The sequence below is a fragment of the Fukomys damarensis genome, unplaced genomic scaffold (assembly GCF_012274545.1).
Source record: "Fukomys damarensis isolate Sample0158 unplaced genomic scaffold, DMR_v1.0_HiC HiC_scaffold_14665, whole genome shotgun sequence".
Taxonomy (NCBI): domain Eukaryota; kingdom Metazoa; phylum Chordata; class Mammalia; order Rodentia; family Bathyergidae; genus Fukomys; species Fukomys damarensis.
The window spans coordinates 1-9,482 of record NW_022915577.1 but is presented as its reverse complement, the minus strand read 5'-3'; the positions used below and the strand labels follow the sequence as shown (position 1 = coordinate 9,482).

The following is a 9,482-nucleotide window of genomic DNA, read 5'->3' as shown; positions in this document are numbered from 1 at the left end:
TTTTTTTTTTGGATTTTGCATTTTGCATATTTAAAAGATCAGCATTTACTACTTCTGGGCAATAATTTATAACTCACCTTATAAGTAATGTGAAAGTTTGAATTAGAACTTTAGCGACATTGCCTTTTCTGTATTTGAGATCTTCTCCTGTGCCTTTATGAAAATGTTGTGCCTGAGAAGCGGCGGCCCTGTTGTGATCTTGAGGTGACAGGCTCAAAGAAGAAAATCTAACAAAATAATGAGGATAGGGGAGATGCTTTAAGGAGGATGTTATTGAGCTGCTGGACAAACCCAGGAAATGTTCACCTTGACTTTACTTATTTGGTACCAAGAATCAAACTCAGGACCTTGTGCTTGCAAGGCAGGTGGTGAAACCACTGAGCTTAATCCTCGGCCCTCACCTTGACTTTAAATATAGTGTTGGGCATGATGGTCCATGCTTGTAATTGAAGCACTTGGGAGGCTGAGACAGGAGAATCACAAATTCAAGATCACCCTGGGCTGCAGAGCAAGGCCCTGTCACAAAAAAACAAAAAGGAAAAGAAAGTATTCTCGAGTTTTTGAGGAACGTAGACTTTCTTTTAAATTTTATTTACTTTCCTAATTTTTAAGGGCTGTTATTTCAAGCAGTAAATATACCATACTATATTTAATTATAAACTACCTTTTTTTTTTTAAACCAGGGATCAAACTCAGGACCTTGTGTGTTGAAGGCAGAGCCACTGAGCTATATCTCTGGCCCTATAAACCACCTTTTAATTGTTACAAATGAGCTGTGAGAGACACTGTTGTGCATACAACTGTCTTCATCTCTGTTTCATATTTGTAGGACAGATCCTTGGCAGAGCGCTTTTCTGGTCTAAGTCTTATTACATCAGCCCCCAGTTAACCCTGCTAACCCAGGGACTGGTCTGTTGCAGAGGCCTATGAACATCTGAGGAATGAACCAACAACTTCCAAGCCAGCCTCTTATTTGCCTCTCCTATAGCTGAAGCTTCCCTCATTGCTGTCTCCACCCAGGGTGTGGCCTTATCTTGGGTTGTGTTTCTATGATCCCGTGGCATTATCACCGGCACATCCATGCTGTTGGACTAGCTGGAGAAGTTAGCAAGGGCTCAGCTCTGGGAGAATACTTTGCTTCAGGTTTGCTGTGGTGAGAAGGCAGCAGCTAACTTAGTCTCAGGGTGACACCGGCATCTTACCTCCTTGCACCGTGGAAACCATTTACCCATCAAGTAAGCAGTGGACCCATTCTTGCAAATTGCCTGGAGCCCTGGTAGTGACCCAGAGCTCTCCCAGTTTATTTTTTGCACAGCACAACACCAACACCATGGTTAAAGCCCCCTCCTACCCCCACTGTCCTCAGACTTTCATTTTCTGATGTCCCGAGGCTGCCTATAAAGAGGTATCTTAGACCCCAGAAGGAGGAGGCAGCAGCTACACGTCCTCAAGTCTCAGCTTTATTGGCTGCTGCTTGAATTCACTCATTCTCTGCTGCCCAGTGACATGAAGGTCCCTGTGGCTGCCCTCACTGTCCTGATCCTCACTGAGTCCATTTTCTCCTGGACCTGCTCTGCTTCATGTGAGTCTGTCTTTTGCTTTTGGATCCTCTCGCTCTCTTGGCCTGGCTTGGACCACAGTGTGAAGTCTGTAGCTGAGATCTCCATACAGGGAGCTCCAGAAGGATTTTGAGATTACGTCCTAGAGAGTTTTCCTTCCTAAGGGGAAGACACAGCAATTCTGCTCAGTTCTGGGAGCTAGAGAGGGAGAGAGTCTTGTTTCATGGATGAAAACATGGAGGCCCACCTGGGATTTCATAAGAAGAATCTGGATCCAGTTGGCTCCCTGTCCTGTGGTGTAGCCTTGGTTGCCTTCCCAGCCATTTTCCCCCTGAACAATCCCTTCAGCTTTTCCTGTCTTGTCTGTTGTAGTGGGTGCTGATACCCCAACTGCTTGCTGCTGCTTCTTTATCTCCCGGAAGATCCCGCGTAAATTTGTGGTGGACTATTATGAGACGAGCAGCCAGTGCCCCAAGTCAGCTGTCATGTAAGGGCTGGTCCCCTGGCCGTACCTGCGGAGAGAGGGTGGCTGGGCTCGGGGGGAGACCCTTCAGGGTCCTCAGTTCCCTTAGGTCTGGGGGGTAGGAGTCCAGGGGAGACCCTGAGGTGTTCTCTAGCTGGACCTGGGGCCTGCAGGGAGTCCAGAAAGACCTTTCTGGGTGGTGGGAAGAGAAGGGAGGGAGAGCAGGAAGCTGGCTTTCTGAGGGAGACACTTGGGGGATCTGTGATCTTCAAGATTAGGGGGTCGATTTATGAACATGTGGATAGGCCCTGGGATGTCTGAGCAGAGAAAGATGCAGAGGCCTCAGGATCCCCTGATTGGAGGCCTCAGTGTTGCCTCCTTTCCCTTCCTCCACAGCTTCCAAACCAAAAGAGGTCGGGAGGTCTGTACCAACCCTAGAGACACCTGGGTCCAGGAATTCATCACCGACCTGGAGCTGAACTCCTGAGTGGCCTGGAGGCAGCAAGGAGGCCTCACATCTGTGGGCCGATTTGGGAGCAAAACACCTGAGTCAGGGTGGTGACCCTGCAGTTCTGGAGGCCATTTGTTCTGTGGGTCCCACCCTCACTCCCACTGCCCTCTGGGGTCCTCCTTAACATTCATTTTAGTTTTATGTATCTCATTTCATTTTTGTAATTTATTTCCATTTTTAATTGTGTTATGCAGTGAATGTTTCCTCTGAAATCTCATGATACCCTCATCACCATCTTTCCCCTTTCTTTCAACTCTTCTCAAATTGTATATATGAGTGTGACTAGGTATCTCCAGAAAAATTGTATCTTGTATCACCCAACAGATGCTTGTTGAATGATTTTGCCCAGCACTTCTAAAATATGAAAGGCCATTTATATAAATGGCAAACCAGCATTTATCTTGCATCAAGTCTGTTGATTTTTGTTTTCTAAACTAAGAGTTTACAGTTGACAGAAATACCGGAAGAAGGATAGGGGAATATGAAAAGAGGTGAGAACCACAAGAATGAGACAGAGTATTACTATAGTCATATCACATGTTTCCCTGGAGATGGTTTCCCAGAACATTGCAACTGACACCCATCATTTTACAACCAGATCACAATAGATGTGGTCAACACAATTTTCTACTTAAATAAATAACAAGAGGATGCAGTTTTATGCACATGAGTTGTTTTTCGTAAAGCTTTCCTAGGAATGATGGCTAACATTTGTAGAGGGCTTTATCACATACTGGGCTCTGTGTTAAGTGCTTGTTCATGTTAGCAAGAGTCTAGCAAACTCTGCCAGTAAACTAGCCAAGACTTGCAACTTGGAAGTCAGCTGAGAACCTTGGCCTAGAAAAGCAGAGTTTCTCACTCCAAACCAATGTTAGTATAAAGAGAAATGTGAAGGGAAGAGATTAAGCAGGACATAGAAGTTGTGACTAGAATCGGTCTGATCTCCTCAGATCCCTCCTATCTTGTTGATAAATAAGTATATTAGGGTTCTATAGAGAAACAAAACAGGTGCCTGTCTGTCTCTCTTTTCTCTCTTTGTGTCTCTGATATAGATATATAGATATGTACTGGCACACCTAGATACAGATACATAGAGAGATGTATATATTAGGTACTGGCTGACACACTTATGGAGGATTGCAGCAAGCTGGAGAACCAGAAAAGTCAGTGGTACAATTCAGTCCAAATTCTGACTCCAAAGGCTTGAGAACCAGAGTAGCTGACAGTGTAAGTCCCCATCTAAGCTCAAAGGCCTTAGAAAGGGAAACGGGAGATGATGGTCCAAGTCCCTGTCTAGGTTCAAAGGCCCACAGACCAGCAATGCCAATGTCCACTGGCAGAAGAAGACGAATGCCCCAATCAAATCAAGAGGATGAATTCACCCTTCCTCCTCCTCTTTGTTCTCCTTGGGCCCTCAATGGATTGGATGATGGCTACCAGTATTGGTGAGGGAAGATATTTACAAGTTGACACATGAATTAGATCATCACAGTGAAGACCTGTGTTCTTGGTGAAGGTGTAGGTGGGATGCATCAGAGGCAGGAAGCCAATTGCAGAGGCGCCATAAGTGCAGCATTGCTTCACCAGCAGAGGGCAACGTAGTGACAGACGTCAATACTGAGGGACCTTGGGTAGGGATTGAAAACAAGGACTCCCAGCTCTACACTGGAGGAAGACAGGTTCCAAACCCCATTACAGATGTGACTGTGTCTGACAGATTTTCTGCTCCAAATTAAAAATCTTGGGGAATTAACAAAGAATAACTATATCAGAAGCCTTCAAAAATCAGGAGTGACACTGTCTCTGAAAGGATGTCTTAAAAAAAAGCCTTCAGTTGTACACCAACAGTGGTTTGAACTTGATTTGCATTAACATTACCTGGGGAGTTTTTAAATTGCTATTGTCAGGTCTCACCTAAATCCAATTAAATTTGTAACCTTGCAGATGAGGCCTTGGTATTGCAGTTTACAAAACTCCATGAGTGAGTCTACTGTGGGTTCAAGGTTGAGGAAGTGCTGCTCTACACTTAAACTAATCCTTAGGTACCATTTTACACAAGAAATAGACACCTTTATAAGAAATATTCTCTCCAAGGAAGGCTGCTAGATACAACACAGGATGCCCAGTTAAATTTGTTTCAAATTAGTAACAATTGATAAGTATGTATCAAATATTACACAAAACATTTAAAAAATTATTATTATTTACTTGACAGTACTGGGGATTGAGCTCATGGCCTTAAATATGCTATGAAAGCACCTTACCAGTAAACTACATCCCAAGCATTTTTTATTTTATTTTGAGACAGGGTCTTGCTAAGTTTCCCAGACTAGTTTCAAACTTGTGGTCCTCCTGTCTCAGCCTCCTGCGTACATTACAGACATGTATCACACCATATCTGCCTTTCATTCTATATTTCTGTTTGCTAACTCTGGCCACTGGAGCCTCCAAGCCTCACCTCGGAGATAGATGTAAATAATATTCACCTCAAAAGCAGACCAGTGAACGACAGAGAATCTGACCACGTTAGCAATGGCTTGTGGTTTGAGCTGAGGGGAGAAGTGAAAGATGTTGGCCAAGAGTGGAATTTCACATGATTATGGTAATTTTCCTTTTCCCTTCGTAGAGATATTTTCTCTGCCATTTCACATTCAGGGAACCTCTCAGCTGAGTTTGCGTGGGAAGTGTTATATCATCTATTGACTCTGCTCCTTCTTTGTCAGGGGTCTAAACTTCATCATGTCATGACATGCATGGCTTTTATGGTCGAATTCCATTTAAATTCCCAAAGCTACACCCAGACATTTCCTGTAGCACTCTTCATGCTCCAGTGATGTTTCCCTAAGTACATTTATTTTATGGTCTACGTATATTGGCCCCTGTATAACAAAACGTCCCTTCTCTAACAAGTAAACTTCTACTTATGTTTTAATATTCTGCTCAAATTTTAATTCCACCCGGAATCTTATTTTCCCATATGGAGAAAATTATTTCCCTCGCTGTCTTTCTATTATACTCTTGGGCATTTCTCTACTGATTAATGATTATCTTTTATTTGTAGATGTTTAGTACATTACAAGATCTTTGATGGCAGAGGGTATATTTTATTTATCTATTTTCTAGGAACTTAGTGCAGTATTTTCAGGTACCTATGTATAGCAGAAATAGAATAAATGCTAGATAGGAGAAAAAAGAGGGTGAAGGGAGAAATAAAATGAGAAACAAAACAGCTTACAAGGGAGAAATAAGATCTGAGCATAGAAAATTTTTATAAATGAAGAATATGACAGTACTAAGCACAAATGATAGCTAAGGATGATTCATGACATACATAACTATTCCTCCACTAGGAATCACAAGTAGAGTTCCCTTGTTCATCTATTGCTTGATAACTAATAAAATATAACTAATAAAATATCTCATTTATTTGAAGATTATAAAAGGCAATTTAGTTTCAGCTTAAAAGTCAAAGTAAGAAGAACCTCCAAATATATTACTTTGCCAACTAATTTGATCTAATAACATTTTTTTTTAGCAAGCTATCAGGGCCCACAAATACACAGATTAGCATTGGATTCCTGTAAAATATTTCATAGAAGAAAGTGATGTCTAATGGTGTCCGTGAAAAATTTTAGGAGTCAGTCCATAACACGACAGGTAATATTCTGAAACAGAAAGTTAAAAATATGCTTTTTTTCCTAGGGTCACATTTAAACCAATTATAAAATGTTTTTGGAAATCAGTTTTCCCTGCTTTGATCTGAGTATCATTTGTTCTTTCTGAAACTCAGGTTGGAGCTTAAACCCCATTGTGAAGTATTAAGAGGGCATAAGTGTAATAAGACTATTGTGTTTAAAAGTGGGGCCTTTGGAAGTGATTAGATTACCTGCATAAGTTAATCAGCTTGAGGCTGTATAATCGAATACCGGTGATTTTAGAAGAAGGTGGAAAGAGACTAGAGGAGATACACATGCACACTCACTGTCTCTTGTGATGAAGTCTTGTGTTGCCTTAGGACTCTGCCAGCAAGAAGACATCACAAGATGCAGTCCCGGGACTTTGGACCAGAATGGTGAGCCCAAATAAACTTATTTTATTTATTATCTATCCAGTGTATGGTATTGTGTTATTATAAATAGAAAACAGACCACATTTCCTCAGATGATCTTAAGGTTTTTAACTTCAATCGCAGGTACAAAAGATTTGGATCAAATACTATTTAAAAAAAGAAAATCTCTGTACTACTCATTTGGGGAAATCTTTTAAGTAATCCAGAGGACAACTGAATTGAGAGTACCTGTGAATATTCTTGCCTGATATAGAAAATGAATAACCAAAAGAGAATATTTGGAAGATTCGTCAGTAGTCTAACAGAATCTGCTTAGCCTCTCAATGATGACTCTGAGAATGTTTGCTATCCATTTTTGTTCAAAGGAGTCAGACTACTACGGGTGTAACATTGATACTTAATCTCTCATACACTAAAATAATATTCGGTTAAAGTGCACTTTTATAAAATTCAATCATAATAAAGTTCTAAAGAACACATCTCATTTGTGATTCCGATTTTATAAATGTCTTTGTTTTCCAAAGAGTGAACCAAGCCAGAAAGCCAAGTCATCCTAGATTCCTCTGTTCCATTGCTTCTTTCTAATTATGTCTTCACTCACTATAGTCCATGCCTGTACATTTTTACTTTTACTCTGCTATATTTCTAAGTTGTCTTCTATATCTCTGTTTTTGCTTCTTGTGAACCTATTTTTCTTTTTTTGTATGTGACTTTAAGGTATCCTCACTATCTTAATGGCTCAAACACCACACTTTATTTCTATCTGCTTCTCGTGCTCCTCTTTCTAACTTTTCTAGCTTATTAAATGACAACTCTATTTTTTCAGTTTATCAGTTGAAATACTTTTTCTTGTGCTGTAGCAAATGCATGACTGCATCATATGGGCCAACTTTTAAAAATGTACCTATTTGCAACCTGTTCTCACTGTCTTCTCACTGATAGCCAACCCACCATTATCTGTTATCTAATTTGTTGAAATAGTCCTTTAACTCTTCTATTTTGATACTTGACTCACTGCAGTCTATTCTCCTAAAAGTATCTAGAAAATTGTCTTTCTAAAAACATAGCTCAGATCATACCGCTCTCTGGTTTCAATTTTCAATGGTTTTTCTGTGTCACTAAATCCTTGGCAAAGCCTATAAGTACCAGGGTACTCTTTCCCTGCTGCATTTCTGGACTATCCTCCTAATATTTCCCCCTAACTCTCTACATTTCAGCCTTTTTGGCTTCTTTGCAATTTTTTGAACATGCCAAGAATACTCCTGACTTAGAGTCTTTGCACTTAGTATCCCTCCAGCCTGGCACATTCTTCCCACAGATAAGCACTTGACTTGCCTTATCACATTCCTTTGGTTTGTACACAAGTATCCCATCATCAGAAACTCCTCTGTCGCCACCTTTCTAAAGATGAACTTGCTGTCTCTCTCACTTTATGTCCTTCACCATGTTTTAATTTTGTATATACAACTACCTGGGCTTTACTCTTTGCTTATTTAACTTTTTCCCTTAGAGTATGTTTTCCAAAACAGCAAGACATTCACCTGTGTTGTTCACTGTTGTATCTCCAGTTGATAATGGTATAAGTATGCTGTAATATTTATACTTATTTTAAATACCAGATAGCTTTTAACTATTAGTATGACAGTGTGGAAGGCTCTGCAGATCTGGTTTCCAGTGAAACTTGTGATAGCCTTTGGAAATGGTAGTGAGGGCAAAGAGCAAATGAAGAAATTTCTATACAAGAAGCCCTATGAGAGTTTGGTAACAAAGGCAAGAGTGATTAAAAAATAAAAAAAAGCTTCCTCTCACTGTCCCTTTCAGATCAGGAAGATGAAGACTCCATTCCAAACTACTCCATCCAAGAATACAAGGCTCCCCCAGTTCCCAGTCACAGGGCTTTCTCTTGGGGAAGGAGCAGGATGTCAATATTCTTCACTCTGCTCCCAGCTACTTGAGCTGAGGCTAAGTCTCAGGCATGAGGATGACAGTGGCGGGCTCCTTTTGTCTGGTCATCACTACTGAGCTCATGAGGTGGATATGCGGAAGTTCCCAGACTACTGGGCCTGTTTGCCCTTGACCTGGCTCATAAGGCTTCATGGCAAGAGACAAATCGACTTCATGCTGGTGTTTCCGCTTTCTAGTGAGTGTTCAGCTTCTGCACTGTGACACTCAAGGAGAGGCTTGGCAGTGTTCCCATTACCAGATGCAGAGAGATTTTGCCTAAATATAAAATTGTGAATTATATCTCAATTAGCTGTTAAAAAGTCAATGTATTTTCTAAAAATAATGAATTGAAAATTCAGTAGTAAATTTCAAAATAAGCTCTTATGACCTTACATCTTAAGAACTTTCTAGATATTCCATGTTATTTTGCAGTGTGTTCTTGTGCATGCCCCCCACCCCGGATCAAACTCAGAGCCTTGAAGTTACCAGTTTTTTAATATTTCTTTTGTATTTTTCACTTTTGTCTTGCAAATATATCTCTTGAGTGCAATGTTCTCTTTGATGGGTTCTCTTTGAAGGAATCTCTTATTCTCTGCCTGTGTTAATTTCTTCCTGTAACAGAATCCTGTGATATATAATTTCCGATGTTGTATCCTACAATGTCTTTATTATTTATGAGTCTAGCATCTGCAGTAGATGAGATAATTCGATAGCGTTTTTAAATTATAGAAAAAAATAATTTTAAATTTAAACAGTCCATGAGTATTTGCTGTTACTCACGGTTTCCAAGATAGTGACACAAAATATTTTAGTATTATACCTTAGGGTACTATAATATTTTATACCATTTGGTAGAATTCAGATTAAATAAGATTATTATATATATATATATACATATATTATTTAAACATAATATATATATATATATATATATAT

The 9,482-nt window shown here is 40.1% G+C and overlaps 1 protein-coding gene across 2 annotated transcripts; it reads left to right on the top strand.

The window, feature by feature from the left end:
* Positions 1-1,439: 1,439 nt before the first annotated feature.
* Positions 1,440-8,786, top strand: LOC104868943 (C-C motif chemokine 3-like). Of its 2 annotated transcripts, none has more exons than XM_010634006.2 (3): positions 1,440-1,582; positions 1,932-2,046; positions 2,419-2,807. In XM_010634006.2, the coding sequence occupies exons 1-3, from the start codon at positions 1,507-1,509 to the stop codon at positions 2,507-2,509; spliced, it is 282 nt and encodes a 93-aa protein (XP_010632308.1). In that variant the 5' UTR covers positions 1,440-1,506; the 3' UTR covers positions 2,510-2,807. The 2 variants fall into 2 exon arrangements, with proteins under 2 accessions (XP_010632308.1, XP_010632249.1); XM_010633947.1 differs by lacking the exons at positions 1,440-1,582; positions 1,932-2,046; positions 2,419-2,807 and adding exons at positions 5,998-6,190; positions 6,549-6,605; positions 8,424-8,786.
* Positions 8,787-9,482: the final 696 nt, after the last annotated feature.

Excerpts from the sequence above, each read along its gene's own strand:
- LOC104868943 (XM_010633947.1), top strand. The coding sequence starts at position 6,146 with ATGGTGTCCGTGAAAAATTTTAGGAGTCAGTCCATAACACGACAG. Across the intron at positions 6,191-6,548 it reads GTCAGTCCATAACACGACAG|GACTCTGCCAGCAAGAAGAC; the intron begins GTAATATTCTGA and ends GTGTTGCCTTAG. Across the intron at positions 6,606-8,423 it reads CGGGACTTTGGACCAGAATG|ATCAGGAAGATGAAGACTCC; the intron begins GTGAGCCCAAAT and ends TGTCCCTTTCAG.